Genomic DNA, 22563 nt, shown 5'->3' on the forward strand with positions numbered 1-22563 from the left:
CATCCCATCTTGGCGAGATATGGATGCTCCCGGTGCATCGTTCGGCCAAAATGAAGGGGGATGGAGGAGCACCTAATATCCGATAATACGAACGTGGGAACAGTGTTATCAGCATGGGTTGCTTGTGCTACGATGGCGTACTCGCGGAATCGACGATCCGATGTCTCCTCTGCGTACGATGGTCAGCTGCGTTGTGCTGTTGGAAATAGCAGTGATGTCCCAAGTCTGTGTATGAAAATGATATGATCTACTGTCATTCATCATTCGATCGTCATATTCAGGCAGTCATGATGGAAACGGATATGAGCTCTCTGATACCCATTGGCATCCTATATCAGATACTCAATGCTCTCTTTCAATATACCACATCGACAGTGAACAACGACAAGCGGGACGGTTCTGTCAAGACAAACGCTTACTCCCACTCTACTCTCGACAATTCAAAGTTTCATATCGAATCCAGGATACGGGGAGATGCCCCCTTCGTCAACAAACTAGTTCCTCACCGTGTGTCTTCGGCACGGATGCCTTGACCTCGAACCGTCACACAAGGACGGTTGGACTGCGGTGTTTGCAACCGTGCATGGAGAGTTGCCCCAGATCTCGGTGCACCCCATCTGCCTCCAGCTGCAGGATCTTGCTGCGCGTTGCCGATCATGCACACGAGTCCTAGCCGTGGCGAGTTTGAGCGGCTGTATTGTATCCACGACAGGGAACCCTGTTCGACAGCTCGCTCATCAACATGCTACTGCCTCCTGGCTACAACGTCCGGCTTCCCATATGAGCCAGTATGACCGAGACATGGACTCGCGAGCATTTCGGAGAGGACTCGGAACAGCTTCTTGTAACCCGTGGCGATTGCACAGCCTGAGCCGGTACCGACATGGGATTCGGGAGGGAGTAGCCGGGAAGAAGAGGCTCAGCGCAGTTTTCTCTCTCAGCTTGGGAAGATGTGTGACCGGCTTCAATTCGTTGACGGACTATGTCTCGAGGGAATAGGGGAGACTCGCAGCTGGCAGCTGGCAGACGAGTGTCTTCCCATTTATTGGCCGGTCCCGGGTTAGATGTGCCCTGTACCCTCTCTCTCTTCTCCTATTTCAAAGACGTCGTTCACTTTTCTGTCACTTCTGGGCTGCCAGCTGCCAAGTCGGAAACGTTCGCGTTGTTTCTTTTCTTTTCTACGGCGCGTCACTTCGCGTTGTTTCTACTCTTCCTTTTTTCTTCTTCACATTGCATTTCGAAGGAATCATCATTTCTTTTCGAGCACTACTTCGTTCCATTCATTAACCTCGTTATCTCCTTTGCAACTCTGCGATAGTTCACTCTGCATCTGCGTTTCCTGCATCATATTGTTTGTGAGAAGTTGCATTAGGCGTTTCCATCCCGTCTATTCATTGAAGGGAAAGGTGAGCCTTTGGTGACTGAACGCGTCACAGAGAGCCTATTGTTTCTAACGATGAATAGCCACCGTGTCCCCACTCGCGATGAGAGCGTCCATCTTGTCTGCTGGCCTTGTGCCAGTGGTGGTGATTCTTCTCGCTTGCATCTCTGCAACTGTGGCTCAGCTTGGAGGCGTGGATCATCGTCATGATGGTGATGCCGGCCATTTCAACGTCTTGGGTCCTCGAGCGGCCAACTATGGTGAGCCCAGCGACTATGGCTACTATCCTCCTCCTCCATATGGAGAAGAGACTTCGACAACTTCTGTTACCTCTACGACTAAATCTGGCGTTTGTGAGTATGGCTTCGCCTTTTGTTCTCTTCTTGAGCTAATGGATTGCTAGACTCTCCTCCTGCTGAGTCTTCCTCAGGCACGGCGTCCAATGTGACCACCAAGACCAAAACGGAGACCTTTTCGACTACTCTGTCGGGTCACTCGGCCAATTCGACCAGCACAAGAGTCTCTTCCGAGAATGGATCATCTACCTTTGCGGGAACGGTGACTTCTTCCACCACGGACAAGCATCACTCGTCAACAGAGACTGAGGTGACATCAACCACGGAGTCTTCTGTTAGCCAAACGGTCCTGACAATTACCGTGTCGTTGCCTACTACCACATTCGTTACTGCGCAGACTGTTCCGGTTGAATCTAGCCATACCGGTAATTCATTCTCCTCAACTGAAGTGACGTCGGCTTCGAGCACTTCATCGGGGACTTTTACCAATTCGACCAAGTCCTCAACTGGTGAGGAATCTGGTACTGTTCGGCCTGTATCCTCTACATCTTCGTCCTTCTCTGTCTCTTCGTCAGCTGAATCCACAGCCGTCTTCACAACTTCTCCGTTGCCCTCAACGGTTTCATCGAGCACGTCAACAGGAAGGTCATCGTCCACTCAGCTGACTGAGAATGGAACCGTGACAATAACGACGATTGGAATAACAGTGACGAAGCCAGCATCTGAGTCATCCACTCAGTCAACCTCATTGGGATCCAATGTGACTTCTTCTACTGGTTCATCTGCTTCAACTGCTTCAGAGAGTTCATCATCCTCTAGCTCTTTGGTGGCCACTCCTTCAAATGGGACACTGACCTTGACATCTGTGGTTACTTTAACTGCCGGTACTACAACATCGGACCACGGTATCACAAGTGTCGTGAATGGAACTGTCATCACAGTCACCATCTCTGAGGCACCGACCAGTACCACCTCGTCAACAGCCTTGTCCAACACATCGTCCTCTCTTATTAGCGGCTGGCCTTCCTCAAGCGGCCCATCAGTTGCTACCTCGACCTACCGGTTCACCAACTCGACTGTGACCGTATCTCCCTCGAGTATAAGTGGTACAGGATCTCCGTCAACTAGCGTTACCGAAGCTACACTGTCGTTGACACTGACTTTGTCAGGCACCGTATCACCGTCGGCATCTACTGCTCAATCAGGGACGTCTACTCTGCCGGTTACGGGTAACCAGACGTCAGTTACTCTGAGCACCACCACTGGTGTCACGGTAGTTCAATCCAACGTAACAACGATCTTGCCTGCTACATCGGTTTCGTTAAACTCGTCTGTGGCAGCATCGGCTACATCTGTGCCTGGGAGTGTGTCGACATCGCAAGTTGGTAACAACACTGTTGTCTCTACCGTCATCTCGACTATCCAGACGAATGGCCCTGTGGGAAGCACCTCATCTTTCTCGGTTCGTCCAACCGGCACTGGGCAGACGTCGCTGACACTTTCTGGCGAGATTCAGTCGTCTTCAACAGAGACATGGGGCAGGTCTGCATCATGGACTAACACAACGTCTACGGTGACTGCGACGGAGGCACCATCGAGCCCACAGTTTACAGTATCTACTCTTCCATTTACGCTAAACTTTACCACCATTGTTCAGACATTGACAGGCACTGCTCCTTCTGGCTCGTCTGCATCATCTTCGAGTTCCGGTATCTCCAATGTGACCTTGACCTCATCGAATGTTGTGTCCACTACAGGGTCTCAGCTCCCTGGGAACACAACTTCTGCGGACCAGACAATTTTCAGCACTTTGACTACCACCATCTCAGGCTCGGGCTCCGCCAATTCGACGGTGACTGCTCAGCCTTCGGGGACCGTTGTGATCATTACTGTTACTACAGGCGTTTCTTCAACTGGTAATTACTCTGCCAGCTCAACCGAAGCCTTGCAAACCAGTCTCAACGCCACCACAAAGACGATAACCCAGAGCCAGCCGCCCTTTGGCAATACAACGTTGTCATCCGGCGGGCAAGTCGCAACTACAACAGTCTGGAATACCGCACCGACAGTGTCGCAATCAATCATCTCAAGCCATTTGGTGTCCTCCACCTGGAACTTTAGCCAATCGGGCACTCAGGAAACATCTCGCGCATCTGTCACGCAGGTTAACACGACTTGGCTATCATGGACTGGCGTGCCCACAGAGACACCTGCTTCCAGCAGCCCGCCCTTCCCTACGGCTCGCAATTCCACTGAGACTTTATCAGGCACAGTTGTGAATCCCAGTAGCTCGGGTTCAGCAAGGCCTAGTGTGATCACAGTCACCATCAGCCCTCTGCCAGCAACCAATTCTACTTCTGGGTGGAGTTCACAGCCAACAACCAGTGCTGGAAGCCTGACGTGGTCATTCAGCAACTCTTTCAATTTGTCTACGATATGGCTCACAACTGGTGCTCCTTCGGGTAGTTCGCCATCTGTCTCCGTCATCACAATCACCAAGTCTGATACTGGCTCGCCAGTCGGGACGGTCAGCTCTATCCCTCTCAGCACTGGCTCTATCAGCACGACGCAATCCAATTCATCTACCCAATGGAGTGGTTCGACTTTGCCCGCGCCGTCCTCGTCTTGGACAAACACATCCCACACACCAGCCTCTTCAACTTTGGTATCAGGGACGGCAACTAGTTCGACTAACGTGACAGCTAGCCCGGTCATCATTCCCACCACTGTTACTGGCAAGACTACAGTCCAAACCACCGTCTTCACATCGTGGTTGACAACAGGGTCCGGTGGCTCCACAAGCAGCTCTGGCCCAGCAGTGTCTCAGGAAGGCAATTTTACAGTCATAACCATCACGCAAAACGGAACATCGTTGGTTTTGACAACTGGATCCGCTCTTCCATGGTCAACGACTTCAGTCTCTTCTGGAGTCGGCACTTTGTCGACACAAGCCTCCAGCGGCGGACCCATTTGGACTAACAGCACACGGGTGTCTCCATCTTCAACTGCCTCAGCCGTATCCACCACAACAACGACACAGATGGTTACGGTAATCGTTTCTACGCTGACTGTGGGAGCTTCTGCTTCTGTTTCGGGGTCAAACGCAACGGGAGTCGAGAGTACCATAACCAAGACTCTACCGCTGTCAACAGCAGGATCATCAACTCTTACTGGTACCGTCATCTCGCAAACATCCTCTTCATTGGAGACAAAGACGCAAGCGACGAGCAATGAGACTCAGATTGTCACGACTATTATCCAGACTGTGCCTGCACCGCCAACGACTGCCACACGCTGGATAAACACCACCATGACGACTGAGCACGAGTCCAGCCAAACCGGTAGCGTAGTTATCACAACGCTCTACCTGAACAGCACTACGGCAACGCCTCCTTGTACTCACTCATGGGCGTATCCTTACCCCAACATCAGCGACAGCATAACCACCTGCCATCGATTCCCAAGCGGCAATACGACAATGAGTCGCTGCTGGGCAGTGCCATTAACAACCGGGGTCCCAGAGTCGTCACTCCACCACACTCTGCTATATACGTCTACCTGCAACACAACCAGCACGGCAAACGCCACTATAGTTGGGAATGGAACATTCACCAGTACTACTCGAAGCTGTAAGTGAGACCAAAGAGAGAGAAAAGCTGAGAATACGAAGAGAAAAGCTAACGTGATGTGCCCCCTTTAGACTCGTATCCGTATCCATTCCCGACGACATTTGAGACTTCGACTACAACAAAGGGCCATGAATCTGGTTCGCGCGGCTTCGCCTATCCCGTGCCAACGGAGTCGGTGCAAGTAGAGACGCTGCCTCCCAACCCGAGTTACCCCTGGGGTGCCTCGTCGCCTTTGCATCGGCACCAGAACGTGACGAGTTTCACTGACGGGCTGCTTGTTCGGGGCGGTGAGCTTGTGGACTGGAGCAAGATGGCAGCGAATCGCCTGCGGGCTCTTTTCAAGAAGCATGATGAGAGTGAAGGTGAGGAATGATACGGAGAAGCTTGGTAGGAATCGGGGGTGTACCCTAATCCTATTGGATTGAAGAATGAGGCTTGATATATGGAAATGTTGGAACGCTAATTATCATTTGCTTTGATACGATTTTATTTTTGATGGGAATTGTCATAGGGGAAATTAGGTCATTATGGGGATATTTATCATGGCATTTGTGTCTTGGGAGAGGCACGACTACTGTTGTCTGTTATGGAAGTATGGTATGAGATAGTGTATCGGTAGTGGATTGTGATTGATGAGGACTACATGTAGTTTCAATGCCATGATGGTTTGATATTGTGTGTGCTGGGCTCCGTAAAGGGTTCTGTTATCGCGGGTTCATCGATATAATTGCTTCTTCTTGTTGCTGTTGATGATATCCAGTTACAGGTACTAACTAACATGGCGATGACTGCGGTTCAGGGGCAGCCAAGGGCCAATGTTTATGGAGTGTCAAGTCCAAAGTACAGCCACACTGGATCAAGAAAACAATAAAAATAAATAAATAAATATAATAAATAAAATTCATTAGATATGGCAGTTTGCGCGAGAGATGCAGCGGCGTTACGAGACACGTGCATACACGAATCCCGCCTGTCTACGAGGTTAAAGACGGATCAGTGGATGGCTTTGCACCTTGTACTCCATACAGAGAGCGGGATTGGGGGCTACAGTACATGTATTCCGTACCTACAGCGGTTGTCAGTGTCAAGTGTCAGGACCCTGCTCGCCTAAAGGCAGCCGGCACAGCCTTGGCGGATGCGACACCCGCCCGTAATACAGTAGTGCCTTTTTCTGGGATGGTGCTACTGTAGGTGTATTGCGTACGTACGGGGCAGTGGGACATGACATACATTAGCATGTACATGTACGAGTTCTTGCCCAGGTATGCTGGCACGTTTGGTGTTTGGTGTTGCACATTCTTGATCATGCAATGCTACAGTATCAATATCTTTGGTAGTGCTTCAACAATGCTGTCGTCCATTGTCTGTATTTCATTCTGCTGCATAAGTTGGACATTGATTGATTAGTAGTACCCAGTAGTTGCTGGTATTTGCCCTGTTATTAAACGAAATGCCATTCTCCTTTTCTAGAATGCTTGAATCAGGTCTGATTAATACCAGCTGTATATAGCACAATCAATACCTAATTTTCAATGCTTGCCAGGGGTACTAAAGCAGTGCAAACAAACGGATAATACGGCTTCTGGGCGCTGTTGCAAAGCCTCAATCTTTCTTGGCTGTGCTCGAGCTGACGTCGCCCTCTCGAAATTGTCGCGTGTGCGGCTATACCCAATCGGGCAGCTTTCGTATCGGGGAGTCGGCCAGAGGCTTCTCCGCGCTGCGTCAACGCCTGTTTGGGCCAATTAATTTGATCCTTTGCCACTGGACCTCTTTTATCTCCCCAGGCTTGAATTCACTGCCCTCCCTTCTTAGCCTTTCCTTTGTTTCCTCCCCGCTGTCAAACTACGACATATCGACGATAGAAGTCGCATCTTATTCCATCGTTTTTTACTTTGTGAAATTCATCGGTAACAGCACCCGAGATTCACATTCCATCGCCATGCTTTTGAAGCCGCTCGTCTTCGCGGCTGCGGCTGCTGCTTTCGTCATCGTCCCCGAGTTATCCGAAAAGGACGAGAACATCTTCAAGGCTCTCCCCGTCGAGCCAGAGACCTTTCAGCTTCCCGCCGAGGCCCTGGGCCAGAGCCTCGAGGTTCCCTGCAGACAGTGCCGAGGCCGAGACACGCACCTCAAGTTGGATTTTGCCGTGGAAGATGGATCGAGACTGATGGTCAACGGCTTCGAGCTGTATCCCCATGCCGACCCATGGCGTGATGATTTGGTCGCCGAGGTGGTGCGAGCCAGCGGCGCTGCCAACGAGCGCACTCTAGGCTACAGCCTCGCCGTCGTGCCCAGGGCCAAGGACGAGGAGCAGAAGCTTGAGCTGGTGGACATTAAGTTGAGGGTCATCGAGGTCGGCCACCGATTTGTCGACGATATCCCCACGGTCAAGATTGGCTTGATCAAGGCCACGACGGGCGAGATTGTCATCTCCGACATGCAGCTCATGGCTGTTCCCGAGATGCCCTGCCACTCCATGTGGTGCCGCGCCAAGGCTGCGCTCAAGGGCTTCGGTGGCTGCCACAGGAAGATGAACAAGGGCCCTCACCACGAGTCCATGGCCGCCGGTGCCAAGGAGGGCCACGAGGAGGGCCACCGCCCGCATCACCCTCACCACCACGAGCGACCTCACCACGGCCACGAGGAGGAGTGGAACTCTCAGCGCGACTGGCGCCGCCTTGTCCTTAGCGTCGCCTCGCACATTGTCCTGCCCGTCTTGATGGGTATCACTGCTGGTGTCGGCGTTGCCTTGTATGTTGCTTCTTCCTATGACGTGATGTGTTGTTTCCTTGCTAATATTTGCAATAGCCTTGCCATGTTCATGTGCAGCGTTGTGTACCGTCTGAGCATGCTTGTCCGTGGTGCTTCTCCCCGTCGTTCATGGTGCCCTCACCACCGACGCAACGTCACTCGATTCCTCAATGCCGAGGAAGAGAAGAGAGGTCTGATGGAGGCCGAGGAGGCTCAGGACACCACTCCAGCCCCGGCTTCCGAGGAGGAGTCCGTCAGCAAATAAAGAGAGGAAGAGGACGTTGTTGATATCATTTTTCCATTGCGTTATTCTTATACCTGTGATGAAGTTGCTGGACGACGAATACTAGGTAGGTGGTCGTATGCCGCCATTATCACCTTTTGAAGCAAAACGAAACCAAAGAAACCAAGAGATTGGCATATTTTTCCTTGTATCATGCCGAAGAGAAGCAGAGATGCGGAGAGTGATGGCACGGCCAGAAGGGGGAGAAATCAAGATATAGCCATACTGTACAACTATCTGACAAGACAATAACTCAAGTCGAGGGGGCGTTTACTAGGAAGAGAATGAGTAGATGCTTTTGCATCATTCTTTCATTAATCCAAGACTGCAACTTTTTCCTTTTGCTCACTTCTGCTAGCCTGAATAAGTTTGACGTCAGTGCCTTTGATGAACAACTAAGTGAATTCCTCGCCCCATGTCGCAGTACATCTTTCACATTTCTCAAGAATGCCTTGCTTGTAGATTATTATCCCGTACAGAGAAGACAAAGGATCTCAACGTTTTGACTCCGATCTTTCGGTATCCTCTGCCGCGTGGGGCCGGGCCCGGAATGCTGATCCCCGTGTGGGGAGCTACGAGTAGTTACGCTGTCGAACAAGCCCACTCTGCCCACTGTGGGGGAAACAAATTGCGTCTACTAGTTGGTATACTGGATTACAAAGCTGGGTTTAACTTTTTGCTCTTCTTCTGTTTCTTTCTTTCGCACCTGGGGTTTTGATTGCCCTGTTGGGTAATCGGTGTTGGAAAGGTGCATGCATGTGGAGTGACACGGAATTATAGACAGGCGGAGACTGGCTTTTTGGGGGGCGGTTTTTTAGTTATTACCTGAGGGTCTCTCTACCTTAATTTGTAATTCGATGGGGAATTTGAGATTGGGGTAGCTTGGCTGAATTCACCCGTCGCTTAATTAACTGCTAGACATGATATGTATCTCTCCGTGTCTATATGTGAAGATTGTTTCTGCTCAGGCCATCAGGCAAAGAACATGAATTTGGGGGTTTTGTACCACCACTTGTTTGAACTTGTTAGGACTCGCCGCATTGGCAGTCTTGTGACCGACGTAGTGTCTCATGTGCTGTTCCTCAAGGTGGAATTCATTACGTGACGTGGAGTTGCTGGATTGGGGCAACGGACTGGACTATCCGGTTGCCCATGGGCAAACCGATGCGGGGGGTTTGGATCTAGTGAAGAGCTGTGCTGTATGAGTATGAGTTAGGTGCAGAGAATGCATGAGCTTCAATTAGTAATTGACATCGGATTTCCCCAAGCTTTGACGGAGATTCAAGCTGGTAATCTTATTTGCTAACCTCTATGCCAAGCTTCATGGTGCCTGTAAACCACCCGCCCAAGGTATTAGACTAAAGCGACTCCCTGATGTAGCAACCGGCAATTCTTATTATGGATCGAACCCTGTTTTTTTATTATTAACCTGGCCGATTCCGATCCATCTTGTCTTCTCCATTTTGCTCTTGGGTCTGCGGGGGCCGAGACACACGTTGTGATTCCCCAAAACTTCCCCTCGTTTTGCTGGCAGCTATTTTTTTTGGTCTGCCCCTCACTGTTGGTGCATGGATCCAGCCAGAGCCGACCAACGGGCCCCGGTTTCTCAAGGATAATATCTCCAGCCAGATTCACTCCTTTCTCTTCACTTTCTTTACTCTTTTTTCGATTCTTGCTCTGTTCGAATTAATTCTCATTTTACTTGCTCCTATTGTCAACGTTGTGTAATAATATCTAAGCAACCATCATCTGCAGGCAATATGTGGCAGCCAAGCGACGAATCATCGCCCTCGCCCAACCCCCCTCAGGGCCACAGCAGGACGTTGTCGATGAAGCAAAAGAACCCGGGCCGCTGGTTTGCGCAGACGGTTAAGCTCAAGAAGGACCGCGTGGAGGAATACAAGGCCTGCCACGCCAAGGTGTGGCCCGAGGTGCTGAAGCAGATCAAGGACTGCAACATTGAAGACTGTATGTTTTTATATGCCTAAAAGCAGCACAGTAGAGTGTTCTTTGCTAACGTGTGAGTGGCAAACAGACAGCATTTACTACGACGACGAGATGGGCCTCCTCTTTGGCACGTTTAGGTACATTGGCTACGATTACGCGGGAGACATGGAGAAGATGGCGGCGAACCCCAAGGTGCGCGAGTGGTGGAAGATGACGGACGCCATGCAGGAGAGTTTGGTCAAGGGCGCTGTGAGCTCGGAGGCGGGAGAGCCGTCGTGGTGGAGACCGTTGGAGCAGGTGTTTTTCCAGCCGTAAGAGGACCAAATGTTGTAGATAAATGAAGAATAAATGGGAATGGATATACAAATAGATGCAGAGGGATTGGGTGATAGATGGGCTTAACCTGGACTTGGGAATAATTGATGGCATCATGGACATTTTTTCTCCTCCGTTGTGCAGTACATGGCTCACTTCATAACATGCCATAGAGCCATTGACAGGAGATACAGGTCATTAGGTCATCTCTGCGCAACTATGTATACATTGTTTGCATCGTTCAAGCAGTCATACTCTTGAACTCTTAAAGGCCGAGGTCAATTATTGTCGAAAGCTCTCTCGCTGTACGGGCTATCATTACACCGTAGATTAGACCCTTAGACGAAACGGGGCAAGTACATGAATAGTTCGTGGGTGTATTTCCCCGGTTCTAGCAGGGATCTGGGGCTCTTTCGATTCGCCCTTTGGACATATTGCTGCTATTACAAAATGTCATGCCACAATATGGTATTTTGAATTAGGATTGTGCCTCTTGTTGTGTTGTATACAAAAAGAACCATTGTGTTAATGTGCCGTTGCTCTACCCCGCGAATAGGGGCAGTTGGTGCGACTGTCGGATACTCGGCCTATCAGCTACAAGATGTCATTTCCCTAACAACCTATCAAAATCTCGGAATATCGGCAATTGTTTGACGTTTCATTCCAGTGTTGAACATCGTTTCCTCCCTCCCCATATAAGTGTTTGCAAATCCCAACGTCGAATGAGAGGAATGAAAGGTAAACGAGATGTTATACCGTCACTTGCATACGGACGCACTGAATGAAAAGCAAACATTGAACTCGGCGACATAATAAAGTTTCACAAGTAGAGCCAATAGGAGAATCGATCTCGCCTCCCCATGTCTCCTAAAAAGTGATGAGCCTCCGCAATGATAGCAAAAGATGAGAGACGCGCCTTCCACTTCTACTATTGATGTGATGTTTAAACTACAGCCTTCATGTTGACGGCAGCATTTCAACTAGAACATACCTTTCCAGCTTATGCAAAACAAAACAACTCATTCTTCCACCCATAAGATGCGACTCTTCGAGCTCATCACTTTCATTGCTTATCTCTCATCAGCCGCCATGGCCAGAACTCACAACTTCTCGGAGCGCATCGGGGGAAACTGCGACAACCCTGCGTTCAAAGCCCACGAGGCCCTCAGCACCCCTCGAGGCGCATGCCCAGCCTCCTTTTATCCCATTCTCCTGCAAATGACAAAATGTGCATTCTTTCTCTCCAACAGGCGTCCGGGGGATGTTCCTGCGTATCCCAGCAATGGCGTTCCCTCGCTCCAGCCTGACCCATCAGACGCATGTGACTTTTGGAAGTGGGTTTGCACTACTCGATGTCTTCTAGGAATGAGATGATGACTGACGTGAGGAAATACAGTGTCTACCTGGCGGCGTTTCCTGACCTCGGCGAGAAGGCAAAAGAAGATCCTTCGTTTCGGCACAAGTTTTCCAGACTCAAGTATTCCAAAGAGTATTCCAATGGAAAACTCAAGTATGCCAAATTCTAGGCACGGCCGGATAGAGGGATCGTGGACGGTCAGGAAGGGCTTCTTGGACGAGGAAGAATAGTTCTTGATAGAGGAAGAATGATTCAGCTCTCTTGCCATCAATATAGCATCCTCGTTCGTAAATCTTATGCCGTTTGATGCTCTACATGGAGAACGAGTTTATTCAATACATAACTGAGGGCCCAATCGCCTGTACTAATATAACCCCTTCGTACCTCGATAATACTGATAATGAGATTAGTGTCATGTGTCGAATGCCCGATATGCCAAGTTGCCATTCGTATGCAATGTTCTTGATTTGGACATGCCAGCATCAGATACCTCGGAACGTCGGCCAATGATAACTTCTCCTATCAGTTCTGCCCATGCTCTTCACTACATAGTTGGCGCACAAGCACGAGAATGAATGTGTTGGCATTACGTACTGGCAGAAACCGAGTCATGTCAAATATAACCTCCTACGCGCTGGTATCACATCAACCTGTTTACTGTAAACTTGTACGAGGCCCAACATGTAGCCTGTATCTTCCGAGTCCCCGTAGGCGTAACATGAAGCCGTATCGTAATATAGCTTCTAGAGTTTTACTCGCTGGGTGGCTCTCAGATCTAGTAAGCCGGTGTCCAAGTCGTAGTAAGAATGCCCCGTTCGGCTCTCATACATGTAGGACGCCATGCAAGGTCGGAATAATAATGTGACATTTGACATTGAGCTTGTGGATCTTGTGCAATTATATGTCGGGAGAAAGAAGATCTCTCTTAGAAACATGCTCCCTGCTTGATATTGGACTTACATGATGGGACATCAAGGTCCCAGGAATGCTGTGGACAAGCAAAGTATAAGAAGAGACTCATCTTCCGCCTCCAGCAGCAACACTTCAATCTGCACTCTCGACAGCAAACACTCTAGCAACAACACAACACTCACACACTTATAAACAAACCATTCAATCCATCTTATTTACCCATCCACAGTGCGGTTCTCTGAGATCTTCATCTTGGTCGCTTGTCTCGCCGCTGGCGCGATGGCCGACACCGACGCCGTCACTCCGGATGCCTCGCCCGAAGTTTACGCATGTGAACATTCCAACTTTTACGGACAGTGCAGACACTTTGGCGCTCCCTCTGGCGTGTGCCGTACGTCTCTCTTCTTGTTTTGACCGTCTTGGTCAAATAGCCTGACTGTTTTGTTTCCTGATTCACTAACAACTTGTGAAGAGAACGTGCCCTCGGACTTTAACCATAAGATCCCAACACGGCGGCTGGTCTCTGCTACTTCCACGAGTGAGCTGTTCAATTTATAAATAGGCCCGAGAGATGGCGACTGACAGAAGAAAACTTTTAGTGACTACAATTGCGAGGGCAATAGATTCATCTCGACTTATCCCGGAGTTGCTGATATCCCCAACCTGTACCCTGCCTTCAACGACCGAATCATCTCGTTCAAGTGCACCGCCATCTAGACACGTCTGATGGACTTATCATGACAGGGTAGGGGAGAGAGAGAGAGCGCTCATGGAAGGAAGCATCATTGGGATATCCGTGTAGCGTCAGCCTTGTCATTGTCATTGTTACTGGGTAGTCATTGCAGATAGATGGATAGTACTAGCAATCGTCAGCCTCGAATGCTTGGGACCGTAGGAGAATTTCTTCTTCCTTAGCTTCGCGACTCTTGCCAAGACTAGCTAGATCCGATACAATCTTTGACACCATTTGCACAGTATTATTGTCCATGTATAATGTCTTCAGCCTTGTTGTTTCCAAGATACACTCAAATCTGGGCTCCAATTATAGTGGCAGATCGATCAAGTCACTGCGTCTTTCAATGGACCCTGATGAGGATCATACCGCCTCCTCGTGATAGGTGCCGATCGAGCAAACGGCATTTTCTTGTTTCTCTTGAATACCGTTTGAGTCTTATCGACTCTTCGTCTTTTTTTTGCCCTTTCCAGGTTTTCTATTTTCGGCCTAGCAGGGGTCAGGGGCTTGAAGCATCTGCTTGTTCCATGGAGCCGGCCGCTGTGGATCTCGCTGGTGATGAGAGGCAGGGTTGTGGATTTTGCCGCAAAGTCGGAGCGTTTTAAACAGATTGCTGGTGCCAAGGGATATGTAAGCGTCATGCCATAAAATCAAGTCATGATGGAGATTTCATGCCAGCCCGTCGTATTTATTAGGCAAGAGGTTGTGTGTAGGTGCTCTCACTCTGCCGTGCCGTCGTGGAGCGCATATAAGCAGTACGAGTACATGTGATTGATGTTTCCTCTTGTTGTTGACAGTTGGTGCCTGTGATGCATCTTGGAAGCTGGTTCCACCACGTACACGTATAACGGTACTACTAGTACGAGTATGTTGTGCGTGTCTGAGACATGGCTCTCGTTGGTGTGAACCAACACACTCAATCAGCGAATAATGTCTCGTGTCGTCTTTTTTTTCTTTGTTCTGGTGCAGATCGCGCCATGGCTCCGGGGAGAACCTTGCGGCGTGAAAGGATGTGGCATGCAATGGAAATTACGCGCAGGCGCCTCAAGTGCTGTTCACAAATCAGCATGCCGTATTCCGCAGCCCCCATCGCACTGTACGAGTGCATGGGTAAGTCTGCCGAACGGCGCTCGGTACTATACTCGTAGACACTTTGGTACAGTATCAGATATCACAATGTGTTTCCAAAGCCCGTATTGTCACGAGGGGTGACGTATTCAAGGGCTCAAGCTGTTACATGAGCGTGCTGCCAAGATCTGTTGGCCCGATATCCAACACACTCGCAAAACAACACACACGTGAATAAGTACTAATAATAACTGTGGCACCGGGCTGGCAGCTAGCAGTGGTGGAATGTCTCCCTTCTGGAAGCCATGTGGATCGGCCGAGATGCGTGATTTGAATCTAAGACATCAATGGCATGGCATGGCAGATGGCGCTGTAGCTGGATCGCTCAAAGCTCAAAGCTGAGCAGCAGTGCAGTTGTAGCGGAACATAGCGCCATCGCGGCTCGTAGCTCGAATCCTGATGAAGCGTCGTCCCGGCGAAAATATTCATTTGACTAGGTATAATTGCCCGGATCCATGCGAATTTGAGGCTTGGAGCTGAGCGATAATGACGGGAATCAAATGTCAAGTGGCTGCGCCAGTGCTGCCTGAGATACCTGGTACCTCTCCCTCTCCACGTGAGAGTGAACGCATGCACGTATGTCTCAGTGCATGCATGGCTTGCATTGTCTTAGCCAGTTGGGCGGCCATGTCTCAGTACGAACACCAAGCAACAAATAGCAAAAGAACATGAACTCAATTGCCCTGCATTCGCAATACGTGTAAAAAAGACGGACGACGAAAAGAGACGGACGACGAAGCAGGCGAATGAAAAGGCCGAGTGCAGCTGCGGCGCTAGTGTTTTGCCTTTTTCAGGGGTTTTGGGCAAAGGGGAACTAGGGGGAGCAAGGGAAGGTACAGGTACCTGTGGCTGCGCTATTGACTGCACGGCGATGCTGGTACAGAATCTGTTGATTAAGCTATTGGGGGTTTCAACACTCTTTGCTCTTTTTTTCTCAATGGTTTCATCTCATAGGTGCTTTAGCGTGATGTATACGATGTTGCTTTGCTTTGCTTTGCTCTTCTGAGAGTACGCGTATACTCACTGGGCGCCCCTCTTACGATGCTGCCCCCTCCTGGATGATGAACCCCAAAAGGCTCATTGCTTGGCAGACCAGCATCAAAGCAAGAAATCGACCCGTGTTTGCGGCCTGCGGAAATTGATTGGCAGACAACTCCAGCGATGCGGCCGACAGACTGCGCATCATTGATGCAGCTTCAACTTGGGCCCGCTGTGATGAAAAGAGCCCAGTTTTTGCCGTGGATGTGCTGCATGTACCGGTACGGCCGCAGCTCAGGTCCCCCTCCAGCAATTACAGGTCCCATGGCTGGCGTGTTGCAAGCGAAGCCCCCCACAAACAACGTGGGACCAGGCCAGGATGACCGACCACCTGGCTCCCTGCTATCCTGCTTCATGCGCCCTGATGGCCTGTACCTGTACCCGGACCTGGATGCCCCAAACTGCCGCATCGTCCTTCTCCTCTTCCGACCCTCTTCTGCCTCCTCAATATCGAGAATCCCTCGCTGGTTGAGAAGCGTCTGGCTGGGCCATCGTCCGACAACAAGACACAGCACAGAGCACACGGCACAGAGCACGCAGCAGTGCAAGCTGCTCGTATCATCTCCCCCCATCCCAATCCTTGAGCGCCTTCGCTCGCCAATCCTCCTCCCCCCCAGTTCTTGTTTTCTCGCTTGCGTTAACCTTCACTCTTTCTTTCTTTCTCTCATCACCAGCTGCAAATTGCTGCTGCTGCTGCTAACTATTCGATTCCCCGCTTTCCTTAACTTTTCTTTTCCCTTGTTGATTTATTTTTTTATACTTTTTTTTTCTCTTCTCTCTTTGCCGTTGTGCCTGTTCTGTTCCCGGTGAATACTCGCCATTTCTCTCCGTAGGTACGTTTCTGCTGTTCATTCACGACCACCGTCTTTCCCAGATATCTGCACATCGTTCGATTTTCAAAAATCCTCTTTCGATCTACATGTTTCATGCGAACCCTGAAACCTCAAAATTCCTGCTCTACACCAGCTCAAATGCCCAAAACTGCCCCGGCCACCGACTCACCCATCACAGACACTCTGCCTCGTCCTTCTAGCCTTTTGCAGCGTCTTCGAGAAACCGTGACACAAGACAGCCGCTGTGTCGATCTTGTTATCCTCCCACCACACTTGCGTTGTTGCACAGCAGGACCGTGCGTCGGTTCAGCCGTTGAGCAGGACTTTTTCCAATTTCACCAGCATTCATTTCATTACATCTGAGATTGGGCATTTCACCTAGTCGTCAAGGTACGAACTAGCCGTTAATCTTGGAAGCGTCTTGTCCCTCCTTGCTTCACCCTGCCATTTCTTTCATGACCTTTCTACCATGGGCTTTGATTTGCTATAGTCATCGTCAAGACTTGTGTCTTTAATGCAACGACTTTGCTCATGTCTAATATTGCTTGTTTGCAGATTCCACTCGTTATACCTCCCCTGTGCGGCTGTCATCAATCACGCCCACAGAACCACCAGCGCAACTGTTGACTCCATCCTCAATGCTTTGCGCCTATTCATTCGTTTCAATCGTTTCAACTTCATCTCAACCAGTTCGTGACTGGTTCCACCTCTGCCAGTGCAACCAAGTTTGTTTCAGCTAGATCGGTTACCAGCAGGACCCCGTTTATGCACCTCGCACCTTGGACATTACCGTTGAACCATCGGTAAACTATCCAGCGACATTACTCTGAATGATTGGCGACTGGATTCGACGACGATATGAGTCAGGAGTATAATGGAGGCAGGGATTGGCCGGCACAATCTCCACCATCCTCTCAAAACCCACGAAACAAAGCCTTGGTATTTCCTTTCAGCAGCGAGTCCAATACGCGTGAGCAGCGGCTGAGACACGACACGAGTCCGGGTTACGATGCACCACCTCACGATGTAGTACCGCCCAACTCGACGAGATCAAGACCATCAAATGGCCAGAATGGCAGCTCTTCAAGGACAATTCCGCGACCAGCACCAGCTCCCCAGTGGCCACTTCAAAGCCCCCCCGCAGCATCACCTCCAGATGCTGAATCATACCGCTCTCCACCTGACCGACCTCGAGCAGCCCCTCAAAGACCGCAGCGCCCAAGTCTAATCCCATCAATGGTAGACCAATCCCGCCAGCAGCAACCGACTCCCTCATTTCGTGTCCCAGGAGGACCCGAGAGCCCGCTGGAGCAAGTTGACAGCCCCTCCTCAGACACCTCAGGGCCCCCGAGGAGAAGTGCAAACCTAGGGCCGCCGCCTTCAAGCAGAAGAGGACAGTCGTCTTTCTACTCCGCAGCGTCCTTTGTTTCCCCGATTCCCGAAGAAGATTCAGCCTACAAGTCCCACAACTCTTTCGCCTCGAGCGCGGTCATGCCAGATGCTTGGAGAGTCGATTCTGCGGGTGCCAGCCCGAGTATGCACGGAGCATTCTACGAAGAGTCATTGACCGACAAGACTAGGAATTCTGGAGCAGACGATTACAGCGACGAGAGTGGCCTTGTGTCTGGCCAGGATGAATATGCCATGCAGACGCTCTCCAACCCCAACAAGTCTGGTGGAAACAAACCAGCTTCTGCCAACCCTTTCCTTGGGGGAACAGGCCTTGTGGACGAATCCACCGACTCTTCCACCAACAACTCCTTTACCAACAGACAAACCCCAGCAACCACCCCTGGCATGGCAAGCCACATTGCGGGCGTTGCTCTTAACAGAGGCAACGCAATGAGTCCAACAGATTTACGCAAAGCTGCCGGATCCCCACAGCCGACGAGCCGCCTTTCAGCAATCCGACGCCCGCCAAGGCTGGATATAGACGCCGTGCGAGAGGCGGAGTCAAGAGGAAGTCTCACCAGCTTACCAGACCTGATCCGACGTGCCACCCGATTAGCTTCGATGATTGACAAGGGCAAACGTCCATCAAGCCGCCTCGACGAACTAGACTTTTTCAGCGAAAAGGGCGGCGATGGAATGAAGCGATCGTATGGTATGTTATCTCACTCGTATATTTCTTCGCTTGAAATTTCACTTGCGGCTAACCTCGAATGAATTTTAGATGAACGCTATCAGTCAGGTCTTTCTGATATGCTGGCTGCCTTCCCCCCTCCCGTACAGACTCCTCAGCATACTGGCCGCGGCCCCATGGGCTCTTGGCCCATTGTGCCAGGAAACAACAACTACGTGACGGGCCGTGAGAAGTTCTCCGTGACTCCCGAGGACCCGGCGCCAGCCAAGCCAAAAGGTCGTCGGTGCTGCGGCCTGCCCTTATGGGGGTTCATTTTGATCATCCTGCTCATGCTGTGCATCATTGCGGCAGCCGTCGTTGTTCCCCTGGAGTATTTTGTATTCAAGAACCTAGGCAACCACGACAAGTCAACGGGTGTGAACCTCGCCACCTGCGCAAAGACTCTGCCGTGCCTGAATGGTGGTAGCGGCGTTGTCGTCAACAACACATGTTCGTGCATCTGCACCAATGGGTTCACCGGCGCCAACTGCGGCTCAAGCGGCTCCGCGGGTTGTACCACGACAAACTTGATTCCCACGGACGGCTCTTCTCACATTAACAATGTCACCCTCGGCCTGGCTATTCCACGCATCATTGCCGACTCGACCAAGAATTTCTCCATCCCTCTTGTGGGAACGAGCATCCTGGCCAAGTTCAACTCGGCAAATCTCTCTTGCATTGCGCAGAACGCCCTTGTTACCTTTGACGGCCAGTCAACGAGAACCGGCTTGGCTAATGCTCAAGTTCAAGATACTACAGACGACTCGGCTAAGAACAAGAAAGGAACGGGTGCGGGCTCTGGGCCATCGCCCGTGCTCACGTCCCGGCAGTTTGAAGTCGTTGAGGGCGAGGCGCCCGCATTGGCTCGAAGAAGCAGCCCCTCAGCATCGAGCTCGTCCCCCTCTCCCAAGCAAACCGGTCTATTCACAGTTACACAAGAAGTCCTCGATTTTGCTCGCACAGCGGTTCTGTACGTCTTACAAGAAGACAGTGTTGACGCTGCCAACACGGCACAGACTCAACTTCAGCAATTCTTCACTGAAGCCACTCAGTCCATCACCCAACTCGGTTCCCAGGTGACTGTAAAGGAGGCATCCAGCATCTCCATCGGAGGAAACAGGACAGTTGATCTAGTCGATACCAAGGTCAACATTGGCCAAGGCCCCGTGGGAGGCAAAGCGGCGTCCAAGCGCAGCCTGTTCGACTTTTGAGGGAGATGCTGTTTGGCAACTCTTAAAACGGATACAAGCGTGGAAAATATCTCAGCCAATCTATACGGCTGCCGATGGGGGTTGGCGAAAACCTCTTTGTACAAACTTTGGGACATGACATTAATATCAGTTGAAATTAGGCGGGGGGTTATTTGAGGCAATGAGACGTAAGAAGCAATAAGGGCAATACGATTGGGAAATCTTGTATAAGCATGTCATGGCCTTTCTTTCATTTTTGGCACCTTTTCTTCCTTTATTTTCTTCACTTTTTTTCTTTTCTCTTTTATCATGTGCATTTACATATGCGAAGAACAGGGGTGGTAAGGCGAGATTAGCGCTGGCGTTTTCATCAGAGGCAGACTAGATTTAACCCGATATCAATATCACGGCGGCTTTAGTGCTGCTACGACCTTTTCGGATGGACAGCAGTCGGGCGAGCTTGATGAATGTGTGTTTGTTGCTGGTCGTGAAATGTACATAGATGTCTAATTCTGAAAAGGGAATGGAATAACCAAAAACACGGGGTTGTTTGCATGTTTACATGAGTGTGTAGTATATATTACTTTTACATCTTTTTTTGATACTTTTTTTTCTTTCTTTCTCTTGTCTTTTCTTTGTTTGCCTACATTCGGAAGACGCCGAAGTTGGTATCTCCGGCCTTGACTTCGTTGCGGCCGCCCATGGCGGCTCTCAGGCCGAGACCGAGATATTGGCGGGTGTGCTGGGGAGGGATGATGCCGTCGTCCTGTTTGAGTTAGTTGATGTGTGTCTATACGTGAATATGATGATGTTGTTGGTTTGTGTGACTTACCCAAAGACGGGCCGAGGAGTAAGTGGCCTCGCTCTCCTTCTCAATGCGCTCCTTGAGCTCCGGGTCGACCGACTTGCCGACCGTCTCCATGACGGAGGCGAGCTGCTCGCCGCCCATGACGCCGACGCGAGCATTGGGCCACATCCACAGGAACCGCGGGCTGTACGCGCGGCCGCACATGCCGTAGTTGCCCGCGCCGTAGCTGCCACCAACGACGACGGTGAACTTTGGCACGTCGGCGCAAGCGACGGCGGTGACGAGCTTCGCGCCGTGCTTTGCGATGCCGTCGCGCTCGGAGGCGGAGCCGACCATGAAGCCGGAGATGTTTTGTAAAAAGACTAGGGGGATGCCGCGCTGGGCGCAGAGCTCGATGAAGTGGGCGCCCTTTACGGAGGAGGAGGCGAAGAGGATGCCGTCGTTGGCGACGATGCCTACTTTCTGGCCGTAGATGGAGGCGAAGCCCGTGACGAGGGTGGTGCCGAAGTCGCGCTTGAACTCTGCAAACTCGGAGCCGTCGACGATGCGGGCGATGATCTCGCGGATGGGCATGGGCTTGCGCAGGTTGGTGGTTGCGATGCCCAGGAGCTCGTTGGGGTCGTAGAGGGGCTCGGCGTAGGTGGCCGCGGGGGGGTTAGTGGAGGCTGCTCGGGCGGGCCAGTTGAGGTTGGAGATGCTGCGACGAGCAAGGGTGATGGCGTGGGCATCGTCCACAGCAAGATAATCGGTGACACCAGAGACGGACGAGTGCATCTTGCCGCCGCCCAGGTCCTCGTGGCTGACGACTTCGCCGGTGGCGGCTTTCACCAAGGGGGGGCCGGCGAGGAAGATGTGGCCTTGCTCCTGGACGATGATGCTCTCGTCGCTCATGGCGGGGACGTAGGCGCCTCCGGCGGTGCAGGGGCCCATGACGACGGCGATCTGGGGGATGCCCTGGGAGGACATGCGGGCCTGGTTGTAGAAGATGCGGCCAAAGTGGTTCTGGTCGGGGAAGACGTCGGCCTGGTGGGGGAGGTTGGCGCCGCCGCTGTCGACGAGGTAGATGCAGCTGTCGATTTTGGGTCAATTGAGTTTCATAGAGGAATGCTAGATATTGGGCACTCACGGCAGCTTGTTCTCCTGCGCCACGGCCTGGGCTCGCAGGTGCTTCTTCACAGTAATGGGATAGTACGTGCCGCCCTTGACGGTGCTGTCGTTGGCAACAATGACGCAAGTGACGCCCTCGACAACGCCCACACCCGTGATGATGCCGCCCGCAGGCACTTCAGCCTCGGGATACAGCTCGTGGCCGGCCATTGGCGACAGCTCGAGGAACGTGGTTCCCGGGTCAATCAGGGCGGCGACTCGGTCTCGCGGCAGCATCTTGTTGCGGGCAATGTGCTTGTCGCGAGCCTTTTGCGGGCCGCCCTTTTGGATGGTGGCCGTGAGCTCCTGCAGGCGCGCGGTGACGTCGGCCATTTGGCGCTCGTTTTCTTTGAATTCCTCGGACGAGGCATCGACGTTTGTTTGCAGGCGCGAGATGGCGGCGGCTTGGTGAGGAGGCGTGAGCGTTGCGGCGCTGCGACGGAGGAGAAGCTGTGATGATGATGCTTTGGTTGAGGGACGAAGCTGGTGGGAGAGGCGCAGGGCCTGGCGACAGGGCCGGGAGAGAGACATGGCTGAGGCTTGTGCAATTAATTGGAAGCAAGACAAGAAGACAAGAAGAAGAAAAGAATGCAAAGATGCTTCCCTCGACGCTGCAGGCTTGATGTTTTTCTTGGATTCTTCCCTTTTCCTGCAGCCGAAGCCCAACACTGTTGACGTTGTTCGGCTGTTGCAG

General features: G+C 51.4%; 9 protein-coding genes across 9 annotated transcripts; 8 read left to right on the forward strand and 1 right to left on the reverse strand.

Annotated features, from left to right (window-relative positions):
* Positions 1-758: 758 nt before the first annotated feature.
* On the forward strand, positions 759-1401 carry M431DRAFT_265527 (hypothetical protein). The gene has a single exon (XM_024913901.1). It carries the CDS (start codon positions 983-985, stop codon positions 1316-1318), a length of 336 nt encoding a protein of 111 aa, XP_024769384.1. The 5' UTR covers positions 759-982; the 3' UTR covers positions 1319-1401.
* A 3316-nt stretch (positions 1402-4717) lies between these two features.
* M431DRAFT_96496 (hypothetical protein) lies at positions 4718-5679 on the forward strand (the record flags this gene model as incomplete). The annotated part of the gene is made up of 2 exons (XM_024924831.1): positions 4718-5306; positions 5378-5679. 2 exons carry the CDS (start codon positions 4718-4720, stop codon positions 5677-5679), a joined length of 891 nt encoding a protein of 296 aa, XP_024769385.1.
* A 1407-nt stretch (positions 5680-7086) lies between these two features.
* M431DRAFT_125300 (hypothetical protein) lies at positions 7087-8719 on the forward strand. The gene is made up of 2 exons (XM_024912239.1): positions 7087-8057; positions 8115-8719. Exons 1-2 carry the CDS (start codon positions 7246-7248, stop codon positions 8320-8322), a joined length of 1020 nt encoding a protein of 339 aa, XP_024769386.1. The 5' UTR covers positions 7087-7245; the 3' UTR covers positions 8323-8719.
* Positions 8720-10169: 1450 nt separating this feature from the next.
* M431DRAFT_96755 (hypothetical protein) lies at positions 10170-10602 on the forward strand (the record flags this gene model as incomplete). Its single annotated transcript, XM_024924858.1, has 2 exons — positions 10170-10308; positions 10376-10602. 2 exons carry the CDS (start codon positions 10170-10172, stop codon positions 10600-10602), a joined length of 366 nt encoding a protein of 121 aa, XP_024769387.1.
* Positions 10603-11338: 736 nt separating this feature from the next.
* Positions 11339-12128, forward strand: M431DRAFT_542109 (hypothetical protein; the record flags this gene model as incomplete). The annotated part of the gene is made up of 2 exons (XM_024921115.1): positions 11339-11936; positions 11966-12128. Exons 1-2 carry the CDS (start codon positions 11605-11607, stop codon positions 12126-12128), a joined length of 495 nt encoding a protein of 164 aa, XP_024769388.1. The 5' UTR covers positions 11339-11604.
* A 1022-nt stretch (positions 12129-13150) lies between these two features.
* On the forward strand, positions 13151-13588 carry M431DRAFT_9580 (hypothetical protein; the record flags this gene model as incomplete). Its single annotated transcript, XM_024924743.1, has 3 exons — positions 13151-13262; positions 13373-13409; positions 13471-13588. 3 exons carry the CDS (start codon positions 13151-13153, stop codon positions 13586-13588), a joined length of 267 nt encoding a protein of 88 aa, XP_024769389.1.
* Positions 13589-15687: 2099 nt separating this feature from the next.
* M431DRAFT_265713 (hypothetical protein) lies at positions 15688-16849 on the forward strand. Its single transcript, XM_024913902.1, has one exon. It carries the CDS (start codon positions 15894-15896, stop codon positions 16578-16580), a length of 687 nt encoding a protein of 228 aa, XP_024769390.1. The 5' UTR covers positions 15688-15893; the 3' UTR covers positions 16581-16849.
* Positions 16850-17397: 548 nt separating this feature from the next.
* On the forward strand, positions 17398-19936 carry M431DRAFT_125305 (hypothetical protein; the record flags this gene model as incomplete). Its single annotated transcript, XM_024912240.1, has 2 exons — positions 17398-18707; positions 18777-19936. The coding sequence occupies exons 1-2, from the start codon at positions 17462-17464 to the stop codon at positions 19934-19936; spliced, it is 2406 nt and encodes an 801-aa protein (XP_024769391.1). The 5' UTR covers positions 17398-17461.
* Positions 19937-20558: 622 nt separating this feature from the next.
* On the reverse strand, positions 20559-22400 carry M431DRAFT_96521 (hypothetical protein; the record flags this gene model as incomplete). Its single annotated transcript, XM_024924834.1, has 3 exons — positions 20559-20681; positions 20748-21792; positions 21850-22400. The coding sequence occupies 3 exons, from the start codon at positions 22398-22400 to the stop codon at positions 20559-20561; spliced, it is 1719 nt and encodes a 572-aa protein (XP_024769392.1).
* Positions 22401-22563: the final 163 nt, after the last annotated feature.

The sequence above is a fragment of the Trichoderma harzianum genome (assembly GCF_003025095.1).
Source record: "Trichoderma harzianum CBS 226.95 unplaced genomic scaffold M431scaffold_16, whole genome shotgun sequence".
NCBI lineage: Eukaryota > Fungi > Ascomycota > Sordariomycetes > Hypocreales > Hypocreaceae > Trichoderma > Trichoderma harzianum.